This window comes from Populus euphratica, unplaced genomic scaffold (genome assembly GCF_000495115.2).
Source record: "Populus euphratica unplaced genomic scaffold, PopEup_1.0 scaffold68.1, whole genome shotgun sequence".
Lineage (NCBI taxonomy): Eukaryota > Viridiplantae > Streptophyta > Magnoliopsida > Malpighiales > Salicaceae > Populus > Populus euphratica.
In genome coordinates, this window is record NW_011499901.1 from 397,330 (window position 1) to 415,581 (window position 18,252).

Below are 18,252 nucleotides of genomic sequence, written 5' to 3' on the forward strand. Positions count from 1 at the left end.
TGCTGGACTGCCAACATATATTATACATATATAATTAACCCTTTCCATTGTCAAATGTTAATTTAACTGCAATCACTCTCCTTGCTTTATTTTATTAGATAAGACTAACTACATGGAAACATACACTCTAATATAAATTACATTTTAAAAACAAAGTTCAAGATTCATGAATCGGTGTTCAGTTACTTTGAATTGAAGGGAAAATATATACTTGTTTCATGTTTAAATTAAGTTGATGAAAAGACTTTATTTTTCTTGAAAAGAATCATTTTAGGAGTTTTAACAAAAAAAAAAAGAAGCTTGGATTGATCGGGTCTGCCGCCCATCTGCATACAACCAAAGCTTTACGTCAGATTACCAGCTCCAAGTTGATTCTTATAACTATTGTTTTTTATTTTTTTTATTTTAAGTTTCCTGCCAAGTAATGTGATCATGACTACATGAATGAAAAATTAAATTGCATGAATAATTAATCGGTCGTCTTGATTTTTCACTAAATTAATTGGCATGTTACGTGGTATTATTGACGATCTTCTGTTCAACTTGATACACAAATCTAATCTCTCTATTATTTTTTCCCCTGCAATGTTTCACATCTATGATTAATTCAGCAGGAGTAGATTTACAGATTAGATAGATCAAAAATCGGGGAAAAATAATAATAAAGTGGACGTAATGTTAACTATACAAACAACAAGAGCTCATGAAGGGAAAAGGCGGAGAGGCATCCATCAAAGTTTGACAAAAGAAAAGTCAGCACTATGGGCTTCACTTTGTTCTTGATGGTCATCTTGTTTTCTTGACTCGTGCCCATCATGAGGGGAAGCATCAAGCTCCGAGAGCTCAGTATCGGATGTGTAAGACATCGCCGAACTAATGACACTTTCGACATCCGATCGACTTGGCCTGTACTTGTGAAGCAAATGTATAGGCGATGTACCTCGGCTTGGAGTGGAAGCAACACTCATGAACCCTGGACTGGAACCACCTTGACTCATGAACCCTGGACTAGAACCACCTTGATCACCTCCTGATTGTCTTGATTTCTTTCTTAGCTTTGCTGCCTTTTGCCATTTTCTAAGTGCTCTTGCTGTTTGTTCCTCAAATATTGCTTTCTTCATGTGAGAACCCATCTGTTCAAAACGAATAGGAATTTAAGTTAAGTAATTCAAATTTGCTGAGAGTTCCTTAATTAGTTGAAATGTTTGCTGGCCGTTTGTTTACTATTTCGGGACGTAAAAAACAATGACAACTGAGAGAGCCATGTTCTTGCGTCCTTGATCAAACATGTTTCTTTATTTTTTATATCTTCTTTTTTTTTAGAATTACTTACTTGTGTAACCAATGAATAGAGAGGGAATGTTATATAGCTACACACGAACTGAAGGACCAATCCAAGGAAAACCCTTGTCAAAATCACCGCCAGGTTTTCATGGAAACAAGATCTGATCCCGAATTCATACTGTCATCACAAGCCAAAAAAATCGACTCCTTAGAGGGCTGCTTTCTTAAGTGAAATTTTAGTGAATTGAAGGAAAAAATCAAATTATTCGAGCCCTCAAAATGTTCTTACCCATGTCCACAAGAAAAATGCCATTTGAAACGCATTCTGTAAAAATGGATCAGCATTAGCAGTTAGTACGTAAACATGCCATATATTTTGAGTAATTAGTTGGCAATTATCGAGTTTAGAATCTGATCAGCAATGGGGATGCATATGTCTACCTGGAACAGTGTGTAATGTATCAAGAGGAGAATCCAATGCGGTCGATTAAACCAGAAGAACTTGTTGTTAGGCTGAACCACTGGAACTCCTCTAACAACATGACTTCTGTCTTGGATATCTTGAGCCATTTCCATGATAACTAGTTCAAGTTTAGTACCCACCAAAAGAAGTATCTGCACATTGAGGGCATATCAAGAAGATAGATACAAGGAACATATTTTGTTTTTGTAGGAAAGAATTTATTGAATATTTATGTGCATTTCTTACAATTAGAGGCACAACTGTCAACCAGGTGAGCGTGTACCATCCTGCACAGTTAAAGAGCCAAATTATGACCAATCAATACCATCAAGTTCGTAAACAGATCATATGAGAGAGTAGAAGAGGCTCACTGTAGACATTCAACAGCAAAAAGAGGATGGCAAAAACCCACAGTGGCATGCTGTAAAATCATAATAAAAAGACTGTTAACATCGAGGCCAAGCTATATACAGTAAAACAGCAGTAACCTCAATCCATTAATTGATTTGAGCTTAAGCACTAAATATGTGTCGAATAAGATACCTAATGCCCACAACCACCTTGAAGTCATCTTCCATGCATCTTTTGATGTACCTGTGGAAATCAAACTTGCTATTTGGAGCAAAATGTGCCTGCAATGCTATACATCAGCAATCCACTAACTAGACTAGAAACATATTTAGCCTTCAAAACTATAATCAAGATGACGACGACTACTTACGTTAATAAATCCATGTCGCATAGTCATGTAATCCACCTTCGTTACTGAACCAGTGAATTGCCTGAAGAACGCAACCTGCCAAATAAACAACGTTAAAATGAATACGGACCACCCCAGTAAAGAGCCAACTTGTTGGATATAGTTTGGCCTGGTCAGGATCTAGATTTTTGCATAGCTGGTTTTCAAGTTGGAGTAACAGAGAACATAAATGGCATAAATTAATAAGCTTACAATCCATTTGATTCCTGGAGCCGTGGAGATGCCAGAGTGACGCCTCACGAAGGAGGTCTGGCGAGCAAGCCTGAATCTTGTTGGATCTGAAAAATTGACATGAAGGCCCATTAATCCTTAAATGGGCTCGCAACAGATCCAATGACACATTCACATTTATTATAAAAGGCATGCAAATCCTTAAATCACGGTTTTGATGCAGCGGAATGTAACGGATGTTTATTATTATTATTATTATTAATGGCTACATATGTCATGAATACGTTACATGTGTTTTCTATAAAATAAATTAATATTCTTTAAGTGTGAATTAATTCTATGATGCCATACCATTTATATTTGATTAGTGTTTTAATTAGAACAAATAAAACAAAAGGACAAATGTATTTGATTAAAGTGGTGAAAATAAATATATAAAATAAATAGATTTTTTAAATAATTTTAAATGGAGTTTCTATATTTTTAAAATAAACAAGGAGACATGTTCATTTTATCTTCACTATTTTTTTTTGGAAAAGTAATTAAATATTATTCTTTCGTCTAAAGGTAATCAAAGCTTAGAATTCCACGATGTAATTAATCAATATAAATTATACTGTGTGAGAAAAATGCAGAGGACATCATAAAAACTACTTACAAAAAGAAAATGTAGAATATATTACCGTTTGTAAACTGGTACTCTATTGAAGAAGTCTCCAATTCCCAAGTCTTCCATTTCTTCATCTGTTCAACAACCCCAGTTAACAAATTCTTCAGAGACGGCGGCCATGAATTCTAAATGCTAAGAACTATAGCTTATATATACACATAATATTATTAAATTCAGTATAATTCAGTGGATCATCACAATGATTAGTTTGATTAGAAACCTTGTCTAAATTAAGTTTTAAATTAAATAGGTAAGAGTTGACTTAGTCAAATCTGGTTAATATAAATGAATTTTTTATCTAATTAAGATTAAGATTTAGTGTGATTATATGTTTTTTTAAAGGATGTGTTATATATTTTTTTTTTAAATATAATAATCCTAAAATGATTTCAAAAGGATATTATTTTAATTATTTAAATAAATAATAGTAGGAAGCCTAGCCGAGTAACATTGTGTTGTGTATGTATATATAATTGAAACTTACTTTTGCTTGCCCCAGTGCCATGGTAACGACACTGTAAAGAACATGAAAAATGGCAAGAACAAATAGAAATATGTGCAATTGGTGCACTCCTGTTTGCGAAATCAATGAAATTTTACCCTGCAACCAAATAAAGAGAAAAAGGGATTTATATTTGTTATTTCTTATCAATTACAAGAAGTTAGCTTTGTTAATTAATCACCTTGGAGCAGTAGCCGCCGCCGCCGCCGCCAGCTGCCGCCAAAACTCTGCGGATTGCTACATTTCCGGCAAATGAAAGTAGTTTCCTCTTATTATCACCTCCATCGTCGCCGTCACCTCCTTTACCACCATTTTTATCTTTATAGTTGTCCCCAGCGTAATCATATTTGCAGGGAAGCATGACGTTTTCGTATTTCTCAGGGATGCATATCTTTAAGATAGCGCTTGTACCCGCAGTAATTAGCAACGATATGAAGCCCAGTAGCATTAATTCTGTAGTGACAAACATATTCGTCAAATTAAACTAAAGAACCCAGCAAGGTGTAATTTTTAATAATTATAGACGCAGCTAAGCACTCGTCACCAAAAATGTTGTTTCTAGCAGCGATTAAAAAGACTTACCAGCTTTAATTTTCTCCAAAGCTTCACTCATGGCCTTCTTTTGGCGTTTTTGAAACCACTGCAGTGTGCATCAAAGCACAGGGGAAGTGAGAACAAGAATATAGAGCTGAGCACAGATTTTAAGCCGGTGTAAGAATCACTCACCTTTCCTAACGAGTGAATCCCGTGTTCTATTAGAACAGATAAGACCACAAACACTGCACAAACTGCCGCTACAGCCCATGTAGGTGTGTTTTGCAAGGTCTTGTCTCCATAAGAACCAGCTGCCATGGTTGCTAGCCAAATTGCACTCTGTTCAAACCTCAAACACTTAGTAGGAAAATGGGCAAACTAGAAATATTTCTTGGCCAAATTTATGGAACTGATGACTAATCATGGAAATGGAAGGCATTAATGGTCGTAGATTTATGCTTAAGATTTGCCAACAACAACGCGGTTTTAATGTGTAATAAAATTTGTCGTATACCTTCTGTTGTTATTCCACAAGGCTGAAAATATTAGCTTTGTCATTTGAATTTCCGTCACTTGGACCCTTGATATGAGCCGGCTAAGTCAAAATCATTAATGGGATGGATCGAACCATTGTCATGGCTCTACAACGAAATAACCTTCAAAGTTTTGCATATAAAAAAAATCCTATAAAAATTGGCTTCTTGCATACAGTATTGTTCATCAATCTCTGGAGACTTGATGCATCATATGTGGTTAGAGAATGCGTTGAAAGAGTCAGGGAACTAGGCAGAGGCGGTTATCATTTCAAACAAACCCACTAAACCAATATCTGTCGTTTTGTGATTTTAATTGTTCAAGATTCGATATAGTTTATCGAATTTATGCTTTCCTGTACTACGCAATATTGCTAGTGATGTTCTTCCTTGATGTAGTTGCTTAAAACAGGATTCATGCCGGGTGTCGGAGGATGACATGTGAAGAGAAAGAGTATAGTAGTTAGACATGATTCGTAGATTAAAAGTCTTGAATTAACGGGATCATCAGGTGAATTTGGGTTAATCATGCATAATATCAAAATAATGTCGTTTTTTTTTTTTCAAATTGCACTCTGTTCAAACCTCAAACACTTAGTAGGAAAATGGGCAAACTAGAAATATTTCTTGGCCAAATTTATGGAACTGATGACTAATCATGGAAATGGAAGGCATTAATGGTCGTAGATTTATGCTTAAGATTTGCCAACAACAACGCGGTTTTAATGTGTAATAAAATTTGTCATATACCTTCTGTCGTTATTACATAAAGCTGAAAATATTAGCTTTGTCATCTGAATTTCCGTCACTTGGACCCTTGACATGAGCCGGCTAAGTCAAAATCATTAATGGGATGGATCGAACCATTGTCATGGCTCTACAACGAAATAACCTTCAAAGTTTTGCATATAAAAAAAATCCTATAAAAATTGGCTTCTTGCATACAGTATTGTTCATCAATCTCTGGAGACTTGATGCATCATATGTGGTTAGAGAATGCGTTGAAAGAGTCAGGGAACTAGGCAGAGGCGGTTATCATTTCAAACAAACCCACTAAACCAATATCTGTCGTTTTGTGATTTTAATTGTTCAAGATTCGATATAGTTTATCGAATTTATGCTTTCCTGTACTACGCAATATTGCTAGTGATGTTCTTCCTTGATGTAGTTGCTTAAAACAGGATTCATGCCGGGTGTCGGAGGATGACATGTGAAGAGAAAGAGTATAGTAGTTAGACATGATTCGTAGATTAAAAGTCTTGAATTAACGGGATCATCAGGTGAATTTGGGTTAATCATGCATAATATCAAAATAATGTCGTTTTTTTTTTTTTCTAGTGTCAGTCAATCAGGTCTCGAAAAACTTTACCGGTCTAAATTTCTTATTCAGTGCAACTAGCAACCTATTTCGAGTTAAGCTATAGTTTCTGAATTTTCAAGTTTAAAAACTATAAGAACGAGATATCTGAGTAATCTGCACCTTGCTGTGCCTTCCGCGGTCCTCTCCTCTTGTCACATGCTGGCATTGCCATTTGTTTTGATACTTCTCCCACAATACAAAATGATGTGTTCTGTTTACTACCTGCAGGTCAGGGCTCTATGGCACTAATTAACGAGTGCTTCTTATAGTCACAAATGATTTGGGAGGTGGAAGTGGCCGACGGATTGTTTCTTCTTGTTGTAGTTTTCCTTTCCTTGTATTTTTTTTCATGAAAATATTGCATGGACTGATTCCTTCCTCGGAAAACTACCAAATGCGATTCTTTATTCGAGACATTGATGCACATGTTCTTCCCTCCTGACCTGAATATTTGACATAGATATTTTGTATTTTCCAGTGATCTCCACCATGTACAATGGCTTTCCCTATTAGCCAGAAAAAATAAAGAGGAGAAATCTGCAGACTGTGGGCCGTTTCTCCTCTTCATGTGGGCCACAAGGTACAAAAACTGCGTATCTCACTCAACAAATTAGTGGCAGTTAAGGGGCCGATGATTTTAGAGCCAGGAAGCGGGCGTTCGGGAAAATACAAAAGGGTGCCCAATCTGTGGTTCAGATTCTCATATTACAAGCTCAAACATCATCTTATCCCATACATTCCCATGCACAATTCTTACCACCACACGTTCTTTTAACTTAGTTGCAACCATACTTCAAAAGATTTAGAAAATTATGAAGGAAATGTAAAATGAGAGTGACTAATGAAACGAATTGAACTGTATTTATAGTCAGGAAGTTGCTCTCTCTAGCTTTATAGTTGCAGCCATGGCCACCCACGCAGCTCTTGCTCCGTCAAGAATCCCAGCCAATACCAGACTTCCCTCCAAGACCAACCACTCTTTCCCTACTCAATGCTCCTCAAAGGTCTCTCTCTCTCTCCCTCTCTCTCTATGCATTATACACACAAGGCACCCTATTTTAGGTGCTCTATGTTTCTCTCTTGTGTGTGATATTTTGAAGTTTACTTGGATATGCAGAGGCTAGAAGTGGCTGAGTTTTCTGGGCTTCGAGCCAGTTCATGTGTAACCTATGCAAAGAACGCTTGTGAGGGATCCTTCTTTGATATGGTGGCTTCCCAACTTGCTCCCAAGGTTAGCATAATTATATTTTGCTTTAGCACTATGTTTTTCCATCTGACAATTCTTCAGCATAATTGTATAGTTTTCCATGAAAGTTTAATCATATTACATTTGATAGCTTGATAGCTTGGGATGGGAAATTTGAACTTGAAAACTCTTCTGTAAAGGAGACATTCTGATAATATTAGCTAGGCTACAGCTTGACTAGTTTGGTTGCTTTATTTTAGTGATAAAACTCTGTATTTTGAGTAGACCTTGATATATGTCCAGCTAACCCTAACCTTGATTCATCGGGTGCTGGATTTTTTCTCTAAATTTAGGTTGCAGTATCAACTCCTGTTAGAGCAGAAACTGTATCCAAATTGAAGGTGGCTATCAACGGATTTGGACGCATTGGCCGGAACTTCCTGCGATGCTGGCACGGTCGCAAAGACTCGCCCCTTGATGTAATTGTTGTCAACGACAGTGGTGGTGTCAAGAACGTAAGAAAAATACTATAATCACTTAATGGTATCCATTCTGGAGAATTAACTTATTATCACTGATTAAATGAGAAATCGACTAATCGAGTAAGAATGTTGTCCATCAATCAGGCTTCCCACCTATTGAAATATGATTCCATGCTTGGAACTTTCAAGGCAGAGGTGAAAATTGTGGACAACGAGACCATCAGTGTTGATGGCAAGCCCATTAAGGTTGTTTCCAACAGAGACCCTCTTAAGCTTCCATGGGCTGAGCTCGGAATAGACATTGTTATTGAGGTAAGCTGTGCTCTCAACTCTCTCCCTTGTGAACTCTGTAATGGACTTGTCAGTTTTGGTGACAACTCTTTGTAAGAAAATCACATCATCTGACTGAATTGAGCAGGGAACTGGAGTTTTTGTAGATGGTCCTGGTGCTGGGAAACATATTCAAGCTGGTGCCAAGAAAGTTATCATCACTGCTCCAGCCAAAGGTGCTGATATTCCAACCTATGTTGTTGGTGTTAATGAAAAGGATTATGACCATGAGGTTTCCAACATTGTAAGGTTTGTATTTTAGCGAATCCGGCATAGGAAAAGCAAGCACTACTATATATTCTTGATCATTCATTTTATTGCATATGATATATTGCAAGCTGATAAAATTCTACTGCTTGCAGCAATGCTTCTTGCACCACAAACTGTTTGGCTCCTTTTGTGAAAGTCATGGATGAGGAATTTGGTATGAATCCAATTAAAATCAGTTCTTAAAAGCTTAGATGCATACGAGGGAAATGTGTGTGATTTTGTGATTACTTTGGCAGGCATTGTCAAGGGAACAATGACAACCACCCACTCCTACACTGGAGATCAGGTAAACCATTAAGAATTCAATGCTCTGCTGATATAGTGAATCAGTGATCTAGTCTACTTCATTAATGACATAGCCACTTCAACAATCACATTGAATTATATTATGTGCTATCCAGAGGCTTTTGGATGCTTCACACCGAGACTTGAGAAGAGCCAGGGCTGCCGCATTGAACATAGTCCCAACAAGCACTGGTGCAGCCAAAGCTGTATCTCTTGTGCTGCCTCAGCTCAAGGGCAAGCTCAATGGCATTGCACTCCGTGTCCCAACCCCTAATGTCTCAGTTGTTGACCTTGTTGTGAATGTTGAGAAGAAGGGCATCACAGCAGAAGATGTCAATGCAGCCTTCAGAAAGGCAGCTGAGGGACCATTGAAGGGTGTATTGGACGTGTGTGATGTTCCTCTCGTCTCTGTCGACTTCCGGTGCTCTGATGTTTCTTCAACCATTGACTCTTCATTGACCATGGTCATGGGAGATGATATGATCAAGGTTGTGGCTTGGTACGACAACGAATGGGGATACAGGTCAGAATCCTAAGCTAACTCAAAGCTTATAATATATATGTGGCTCTTCTATAAACTGATTGCGAGTATCCTAACTAGGATGATATGATTTTATGTTTTCAGCCAAAGGGTAGTTGATTTAGCTCATCTTGTAGCCAGCAAGTGGCCAGGTGTGGCCGCAGCGGGAAGCGGAGACCCATTGGAGGACTTCTGCAAGACAAACCCAGCTGATGAGGAATGCAAAGTCTATGAAGCTTAGAAGATTTTGGACGAGAGTACAGTCAATAATGCCTGCTTTTTTGCAGTGACGGTTTTACAGATTGGATTGATTACTCTTTTGTGTGTCAGTGTGTGAATTATGTTACTTAAATAAATAACATGATTTTCTTTATTAAAAAATTGATATTTCTATTATGAAGTTTCATGTCAAAATAAAAAAATATATATATAGAAATAATAAAAAATTATTTATGTTCCATCCAAGATTCAGGACTAGAAATCAGTTTAAAACTTTGGCATATCAATTTTTGCCACGTCACTTAGCCTCATCAATCACACCCACCATTAAAGCGTAGCACTTGATAATTACGAGTAAGTTTTTATTATATTTACATCTTATTAGTTACTAATAAAATAAGAAATTAAAATATGTATATTCTATCAGTTAAATCTTGAATATTCATTTTATTTAATAAAAAATAAAAATAATATTTTAGGTATACAACTATACATACATATATTAAATAATAATATTATAAATATTTTATATATATATGTATGTATGTATGTATTAAGGAGGGTTTAGATTTGATTTTAGATTGGATTGAATAATATTTATATATTATCTATTATTTATTAAATAAGTTAATTAGGAAAAATAAAACACATTTATTAATGAAATTGTGGTTGAATTATCATCCTTAATTAGTATTGTACCCAATTATATATAAAATAATTAAATTATTGCTGTAGTGTAATAAAAATATATTAAAATAATATTTTTTAAAAATTAAAAATTAAAAATAAATATTTTTAAAACGTAAAATGAGGACCGAAGCTCCTTCTCTCTCCCCATAATTTCAAAAAAAAAAAATCCCTAAATCAGAAAAACCTTTTAGAAAAATCCCCAATTCAGTAGCTAAAAATCGAATTCGAAATTTCCAAATGCAGCGATGAAGCGCTCTTTGATATTCCTTCTACTGTTAATTATAATCTTATCACAACTATTCTCTCAATTTTGCCTCTCTGATCAAAGCAATCTGATCACCAAGCATTTCAACCCTCTATTGCCGCCAGCACCGCAATTAAATCTCATATTTAATTCATTTTGATGCAGTAGTCAACAATATGTGGCTGTAGTTAACATTGTATTTTTTTATATATAATATCATCGGTTTCTTTTTAAAAAAATCATTTGTATGTTTGTTGGATAGTCTGTTGTTTTATTGGAGAACGAATGGTTTTGTTACTTAGTTTGTTGTAACTGATTTTTGTGCAGCGGAAGCCGTCACTGAATGCAGATGATTATATCGGAGGATGGAGAAATTACATTGGGATTGAAAAAGACTACTGCTTTTCTTGTCAATGCCAAGATGGGGAGATTCGCACATATAAGTTTGATAATGCTGCTTCGAAGTTGGGGATTCAAGCGTTTGAAGATATTACTGTTATGTTGTCGAAAGATGCTAGAGAATTGGTAGAATCTGGTGGTGTTGATTTGGGAACTTTTAAGCATCTGGTTTATATCACGAGGACAGATTATGTGCTGCAACCGTATGCTCCAAACTCCACTGAGATTTTATGGAATGTGGCATTTGCGGATACTGAGGCTGAATTTCGGTGTCAGGGTATTCAGAGTTCTTTTGGTGGGGTGTCCCTGAATGCAAATGAGGACACAGATGTGATCGAGTGGCAATTGCCTTGTCAAATGAAGAGACTTGCCCTCTGAATTTGTAACCACAGCATGTTTGAATTTGATACGCTAGCAATTACTCATATAGGAGGTGGAGCCACCTTTCTTCCAGTTATAGATAACAAACCTCCTTTCGGGCATGTTTCTAGATTTCAGCCGGCTCTTCCCAATAGTGGAGGCATACCTATGCTTGGGTCAACCTCTTCTGAGGCCAAAATCGATGGGATATTGGCTCCTTTCATTGGAAACGGTGATACAGTGAATGCCATAAGCCCATCTTCTGAAATGATAGCAAAACAGCTGTTTTGTCGATTATGGGGTTCATCTTTTACAAATATTTAGCATTCAGAAAACAGGGCAAGTTGAATAAACCTATTGAGGAACTTCAAACCCAATCTGGGATGCCATAAAAGAAGAAAAATCAGAGGTCAGGAAACAACAAGAATAATTCCAATAATGAGAAAATGCAGAAATATGTCTCTTCAGAGAAAGGTCGGTTAAACCAATGGAATTTTGCCTGTTGAAGGAAATGAAAGGAATTTGTTGTTGAGTTTGCTGATCATGTTGATGGTCGTAGAATTGGCAAGTTGTTAGTTTCCAACAAAGAAATTGCTAAGGGCAGTAATGGTACGGTTGTGCTTGAGGGAATTTATGATGGGCGTCATGTGGCTGTGAAGCGCCTGGTGCAAACCCATCATGATGTGACTTTGAAGGAGATTCAGAACCTTATTGCCTCGGATCAACATCCAAATATTGTTAGATGGTATGGGGTGGAGTATGATCAAGACTCTGTTTATATTGCATTGGAACGCTGCACTTTCAGCTTGAATGACTTCATTTATGTTAACTCTAAATCTTTCCAAACTCAAATACCATCCAAGGATATAGCTTCCAACCACTTGCCTGAGTATATGGTTCGACTACATTCAATGCGAGAACATAACAGGAATGTTGAATCGTGGAAGGCCAATGGCTATCCTTCGGCACAATTGTTAAAATTAATGAGGTCAGCTAATATTTCCCTTCTTGTTTTCAAGCAATCCATACATAGGTCTGTACATTCTATCTAGAACAGTAATTAAAGAATTAAGGTTTTGCCTTGGATGGTGCATGTGCTTCTTTATGTTTTTCTGAATATTTTAAGGGCTTATAAAAAATACTTAGTCGGCACTCTAAATTCAGTCAGATCAGAATTCATGTCATTAAGATGGTCCCTGCTCTTGAATCAGCTAAAACAATATTGTAGATTACCTAAGAAACTGGACTAAAGTTGAAGAACTCTTTATTTTCGCAGAGATGTGATTTCTGGGCTTGCCCATTTGCATGAACTTGGAATTATACTTAGGGACTTAAAACCTCAGAATGTTTTGATTATGAGTGCGAAATCTTTCTGTGCAAAGCTTTCAGATATGGGCATTAGCAAGTGCCTTAGTTGGGACATGTCTTCCTTGACCCCACATCCAACTGGTAAGCATGTCATTTTTTTATTTATTTTGTCAATCCAATTTGCGAATAATGATCACACTTGCCTTCGTTGGGACACGTCTTCCATGACCCAACATCCAACTGGTAAGCATGTCATTTTTTTCTGTCAATCCAATTATGCGAATAATGATCGCACTTCATGAGACTCGTTGCTGCTTTCATCCACCCCTCTTTTTGCTTGTGATTTCTAATGATGCTGGCTAACAAGTTATGGGAGCTCAGGCTGGCAAGCACCTGAGCAACTACTCCGTGGATGCCAAACAGGTGCACTAGGTGTGTTTAGTTTAGGCTGTGTTCTATTTTTCTGGACCACAGGGGGTAAGCACCATTTTGGTGGTAATATTGAACGTGACGTAAATATTGTCAATGACCGGAAGGACCCATTCTTAGTAGAGAATATACCAGAAGCTCAGATCTTTTCTCTTGTCTCTAGGATCCTGACCCAGAGAAGAGGTGAGACAGTCTTACACTTCCATTCTGAAAAGATTTTTTTATGCTTCTTCAATTATTTGTTTATTTGTAATTTGAAAAGAGTCCTATATTCTAACACATCCTGTTAGTATTATTTTTCATGTGATAACGTTTTCCCTGTATATGCTGTAGGCCAAAAGCCCAGGAGGACTTGAACCATCTCCTGTTTTGGACTTCTGAGAGAAGGCTCTCATTTGCCCAGGATGTTAGTGTTCGAGTGGAACTGGAATATAGGGAGACTGAATCAGAACTCTTAAATGCATTAGAAAGTACCGCAACACTGGCACTGAGTGGAAAATGGGATGAAAAGATGGAACTCTTAAATGCATTAGAAGGCTCTCATCTGTAGGGTACTCCCTCGAGAGATCAAAGAACTATTAGGGTCACATCCAGAAGGATTTGAGAGTTGTTTTTCACGTCGATTTCCAAAACTCTTGATTGAAGTTTACAAAGTGATCTAAAGGTATTGCAAAGAGCATGAATTTATTTGTACACAGACAGCAATATAATCTAGCAAACCACTGTCATTCTCCATACCTATCATGGTTCCTCTGGACAGAATATTTATAGGTTTTGTACATAGAAACTGTATCATATCACTTCTTGTAAACGTCAATTGTAACCCACCCAATGCTAACATCTTTTAGCTACGTTTCTTTTACCACCGAGGTACAGCTGGCTCCAGTTAAAGGAAATGTTGCATTTCACCTTACTTGGGAGATTTTTTTTAGTTAGATATTGCCTATACTCTGAGCAGGCTGATCCATGATGGTTTTTTTGTGTTTGGGTTTGAGGATTCCAGATATAGGTTTGTCTAGATATCAATAGCTTTTAATGAATGGTCATCATGCATGCAAGTGCAATTATTTGCCTCTCTCAAAATTTTGAAAACTCTCACTGCTGTAGGGTCCAAGCTGAGATTGCACCGGTTTCTTTCACATTGTTGTGGGCAGTTTTTCAAACTCCTGATGATATCTTTTCTAACCGTACTCTGGCAAGCTACCGCATTTGTCAACTGGGAGTATCATGCAACTACAGGTCTCAAATTTTACTCCTGCACATAATTCTCAAATTTTGGATGACAGAAGGGGTTATCCTATCTTCTGTCATCCCAGAGGCATTCAAGCTCTAGGAAGAGGTTAATCCTTTCATAATTTTCATAAATTAGCTTCTATTTCTCTAACCTTAACTTTGATTCACCAACCCCGTCCCCAGGATAAAAGAAAACCTTACAAGAGGCCAAATTTGGGTACAGAAACTGAACCGTCCACGAGAGTGCTTGTTGAAAGGCTCTAAACTTGGCTGAAAACCCTGAATTATTTTATACTTTAGTTGATTATATTATACATGGGAGAACTAAACGCTATCCCAACCAGTGCTTGTGTGATGCTGGCCTATCATATATGTCAGCCAAATAATCCAAGATCCCTTCAGAACAAAATTACAGTTGGATCCCAATTTAACCCCACAAACTTTATCTCCACCGTTTGCTACCCAACACGAGTGGCCCACTCATCATCACCTTTTGATCTGGAGTTTGAAATTCTTACATCACACTGTTTCCCAGTCCAGGATTTCCCCAAATTGTGGCACCAGGAATAGTTTATCCATTTATTGCTTAGGTAAGACGAGTAATTCTAGCAAACGCCATTGTCATTTTCCTTCAGAGATATCGGTACATAAATCCTCTATACAAGCAAAATTCTCTAACTAGTAGCAGCCCAGCAGCCCCAATTGAACCAAAATGGCTCCTGGTTCTGTCCTCGTCCTTCTCTTCCTTGCAATTCTCAGCCCATTTCCAAACGTTTCTGCTGTTGGTGTGAACTACGGCACTCTTGGAAACAACTTGCCATCACCAAAAAAAGTAGCTCAGCTTCTTCAATCCACACTCATTGACAAGGTGAAGATCTATGACACAAACCCTGAAATCCTCGGGGCATTTTCCAACACCGGAATTGACCTCATCGTAGCAGTCGAAAACTACCACGTGGCAAACATCAGCACTGACACATCAGCTGCCGATGAATGGCTCACCAATCGCGTGATTCCCTTTATTCCAGCCACTTCCATTGTTGCCATTGCTGTTGGTAATGAGTATTTAACAACAGATCCTGATCACTTGAAGCCAAATGCACTTATCCAGGCCATGCAAAACTTGCATGCTGTTTTAGTACAACGCGGACTTGACCGAAAAATTAAGGTCACAACTCCACATAGCATGGCAGTTCTTGCTTCCTCATTCCCTCCTTCAGCTTCAACTTTTGCCACTACACTCATGCCTGTTATGACCTCAATTGTAGGGTTTCTGGCTGACACGGGTGCCCCTTTTATGGTCAATGCTTACCCTTATTTTGCTTACAGGGACAATCCTGGTATGGTTGACCTAGAGTATGCCTTACTAGGGAATGCAAGCGGGGTTCGTGACCCTAAAGGATATGTGTACAGCAATATGTTAGATGCCCAAGTTGACGCTGTTAGGTCAGCTATTATTGCATTAGGGTTTGGTAATCGGACAGTTGAGATGACCATATCAGAATCCGGGTGGCCATCAAAGGGTGAATCAAGCGATGACGCTGCCACACCAGAAAACGCAAAGACTTACAATACCAGGTTGATTGAACGTGCACAGTCTAATAAAGGGACACCAATGAATCCTAAAAAGAACATAGAGATATTTGTGTTTGCTTTGTTTAATGAGAATAAAAAAGAGGGTGGTGTTAGTGAGAGGAATTTTGGGATGTTTAATGGGGATGGATCTAAGGTGTATGAAGTGGATTTGAGCTGCCAGTTTTGTAGTAGCAATGGAGGGACATTAGGGTTTGGGGAGAAGATGTCAAGTGGAGTAAGAGGTCCTTCAGTTTGGTGTGTGGCTAAACCTCATGCTGATGAGAAGGTGCTTCAAGCTGTGCTGGACTTTTGCTGCGGACCAGGTGGTGTGGATTGCAGAGAGATTTATGAAAGTGGTGATTGTTTTGCACCAGATAAGCTTCATGCACATGCGTCCTATGCCATGAATGTTTATTATCAAATCCACGGGAGAAACTACTGGAATTGTGACTTCAAGGGCACTGGACTTGTTACTTTCAGCGATCCAAGTAAGAATTCAAGAATTTTCCCTTCTCAATTTCCTGCCTGAAGATGTGTTTTAGTTCTTGTTAAAACCAGTTTTAGTAAACGTGTCCGGTCCGGCGGGATAAACCCGTGATTATCCTGTTAAATAGAGATTGCAACTTAGTTAAACCTGGTTTTAACTATTTTTAGAAAATATTTTTTTCAAAACAAGATTGTTTTTTAATAGATACTATTTTGGATTTATCTTGTTTAATCATGATTGCTTCACCTGATCAGATTATCAAGTTATTTTACATGTGATTCGGGCTTTAAAATAATTTTTAGATTAGATTAGCAAGAGTTAACTAACCTTTCATTGAAATGGTTTAGTCACGTTTAATAACTTTGTTTGAAACTTCAATATTAAAAAAGAGTTTTTCAAACAAAATTAAATAAAGGGTATTTGTTATAGATCAGCTGTTAATCAATATTTTTTTTTTCTGTGAATGATTCGATCAGGTTATGGTACATGCAAATACTCCCAACAATGACCGATGAGCGAGAAATGGCAGGAGCCTTCAAAAGGTTTTTGGCAGCTCTTCCTGTGATTATTAATGCATGTAAAAGTAACGTGAGAGACACCTTGCCTCGGTTACTGCAAAGACTTTAATTATAGAATTAATTCGTTGGTCCCTGGTGGTTTAATCGATGGGTTTGTTTGAATATTTTGGTGGTTTGTCTGATAAAATTAAAGTGTCTTTTCTCTGAAGAGAACAGAGTGAGCGGCAGCAAGCACATGGTGGCAGGCAGGGTCTGATGTCTCCATGTTCTATGGCTTTTCATCCTGCTTCGGCCTTTGTGGTCAAAAAAACTGGAAAAGCTCTCTCTCTTTCTTCGGGAAAGAATCTTTCCTGGTTTCCTCCTTTCGAAAATTGGGCCCTTCGAGGGCTCTCTTCTCTTGTCTGAACGTGTGCTTTCTTCCATCGAAACCGTTTTCTATCGTGTCAGCTCTCTTTTTTTCCAATAAAAACATTATTTAATTAATCAAATAATTCTTCCCGTTCAAATCTTAATTTTATAAAAAACTAAGATAATATTTTTTTAAATCACAATTAAAAATATTTTTTATAAATTTTATTTTTAATATGTAATACAAAAGCTACTATAGTATACATGCAGTTATAATTTTGAAATTATAATCACAAAAACTATCATGTAGAAAAAAAACAAATAAGGATCCAAGGTGTGAATGGTCATTTGAAGCCCAGCCAAATCCATCGTCTAGCTAGCTTTGAGAATTTTGAAGACCAGAACATGGCGAATGTAAGGTTGTAAATGTGTGGTTCTAAAACCGAGTTTTATATTTCATTTTAGAAATTATTCATCTTTAATAAAAATAATAATGGCTTTTAAAGAATTCATTGTATTAAATAATTGTATAATTTCAGGTTATGTATGTTTACTCAACGCCATAAATACAAGCTTTTTAATTGTTTTGAAATATCTTTTCATTTTAATTTTTATATGAAGGTAGACAAGTTTCTTAAAATAATTTTGTAAACCCAGACTCGGAAAAATCAATTAAAAAATCTTGAAAACAAATACTAAATTAAAATGGTACTGGAGACTAAATACAAATTGGCCGACCAAACCACCGGTTGATTGTAAATAAATAAAGAAAAAATTAAAATTCCAATTCTTCTCATGAAAACAATTGGTTAGGACTGAGAAGAAAAGAAAATTTAGGGAATTTTTTTTGAGAAAAAAACTAAAGAATTAGATAAGGCAATGAAGGAGGTGAGAAAGGGTTTGGAAACTCATGATTGGTTGACATTTGAAGCTATTATAGAGGGGTTTTTTTTTATTGAAAATCTTCAATTTTAAAAATTAGGATCTTTATTCACATTTAGAGGTATTGCAAAAACTGTTGTTTTATGATGTAATCAAGTTTGGATAATGATGGAATAATTCAAAATAATGATTAATAAGAAAAGAAACCCA

At 36.9% G+C, this 18,252-nt stretch overlaps 5 protein-coding genes across 7 annotated transcripts; 4 read left to right on the forward strand and 1 right to left on the reverse strand.

The window, feature by feature from the left end:
• Window positions 1-490: 490 nt before the first annotated feature.
• Window positions 491-5,566, reverse strand: LOC105132824 (MLO protein homolog 1-like). The gene is made up of 15 exons (XM_011036533.1): window positions 5,503-5,566; window positions 4,577-4,733; window positions 4,433-4,490; window positions 4,032-4,303; window positions 3,833-3,949; window positions 3,362-3,422; window positions 2,700-2,785; window positions 2,469-2,543; window positions 2,291-2,379; window positions 2,119-2,168; window positions 1,994-2,034; window positions 1,726-1,899; window positions 1,574-1,609; window positions 1,334-1,462; window positions 491-1,133 (listed from the first exon to the last, which is right to left on the reverse strand). Exons 2-15 carry the CDS (start codon window positions 4,700-4,702, stop codon window positions 732-734), a joined length of 1,716 nt encoding a protein of 571 aa, XP_011034835.1. The 5' UTR covers window positions 4,703-4,733; window positions 5,503-5,566; the 3' UTR covers window positions 491-731.
• A 1,479-nt stretch (window positions 5,567-7,045) lies between these two features.
• LOC105132825 (glyceraldehyde-3-phosphate dehydrogenase B, chloroplastic) lies at window positions 7,046-9,723 on the forward strand. Of its 2 annotated transcripts, none has more exons than XM_011036535.1 (9): window positions 7,046-7,281; window positions 7,395-7,508; window positions 7,817-7,978; window positions 8,090-8,257; window positions 8,364-8,524; window positions 8,638-8,699; window positions 8,782-8,831; window positions 8,947-9,353; window positions 9,462-9,667. In XM_011036535.1, the coding sequence occupies exons 1-9, from the start codon at window positions 7,183-7,185 to the stop codon at window positions 9,589-9,591; spliced, it is 1,353 nt and encodes a 450-aa protein (XP_011034837.1). In that variant the 5' UTR covers window positions 7,046-7,182; the 3' UTR covers window positions 9,592-9,667. The 2 variants fall into 2 exon arrangements, with proteins under 2 accessions (XP_011034837.1, XP_011034836.1); XM_011036534.1 differs by having other exon boundaries at window positions 7,047-7,281; window positions 9,456-9,723.
• A 669-nt stretch (window positions 9,724-10,392) lies between these two features.
• On the forward strand, window positions 10,393-11,873 carry LOC105132826 (uncharacterized). 2 transcript variants are annotated; one of them, XM_011036536.1, is made up of 2 exons: window positions 10,393-10,636; window positions 10,816-11,873. In XM_011036536.1, the coding sequence occupies exons 1-2, from the start codon at window positions 10,505-10,507 to the stop codon at window positions 11,278-11,280; spliced, it is 597 nt and encodes a 198-aa protein (XP_011034838.1). In that variant the 5' UTR covers window positions 10,393-10,504; the 3' UTR covers window positions 11,281-11,873. The 2 variants fall into 2 exon arrangements, with proteins under 2 accessions (XP_011034838.1, XP_011034840.1); XM_011036538.1 differs by having other exon boundaries at window positions 10,831-11,873.
• Window positions 11,296-13,945, forward strand: LOC105132958 (serine/threonine-protein kinase/endoribonuclease IRE1a-like). Its single transcript, XM_011036712.1, is given in 6 exon segments — window positions 11,296-11,502; window positions 11,781-12,250; window positions 12,539-12,813; window positions 12,937-13,137; window positions 13,140-13,182; window positions 13,333-13,945. Coding segments are annotated over 6 exon segments (1,413 nt in total). The 3' UTR covers window positions 13,550-13,945.
• Window positions 13,946-14,753: 808 nt separating this feature from the next.
• On the forward strand, window positions 14,754-17,240 carry LOC105132827 (glucan endo-1,3-beta-glucosidase 12-like). Its single transcript, XM_011036539.1, has 2 exons — window positions 14,754-16,295; window positions 16,771-17,240. The coding sequence occupies exons 1-2, from the start codon at window positions 14,945-14,947 to the stop codon at window positions 16,800-16,802; spliced, it is 1,383 nt and encodes a 460-aa protein (XP_011034841.1). The 5' UTR covers window positions 14,754-14,944; the 3' UTR covers window positions 16,803-17,240.
• Window positions 17,241-18,252: the final 1,012 nt, after the last annotated feature.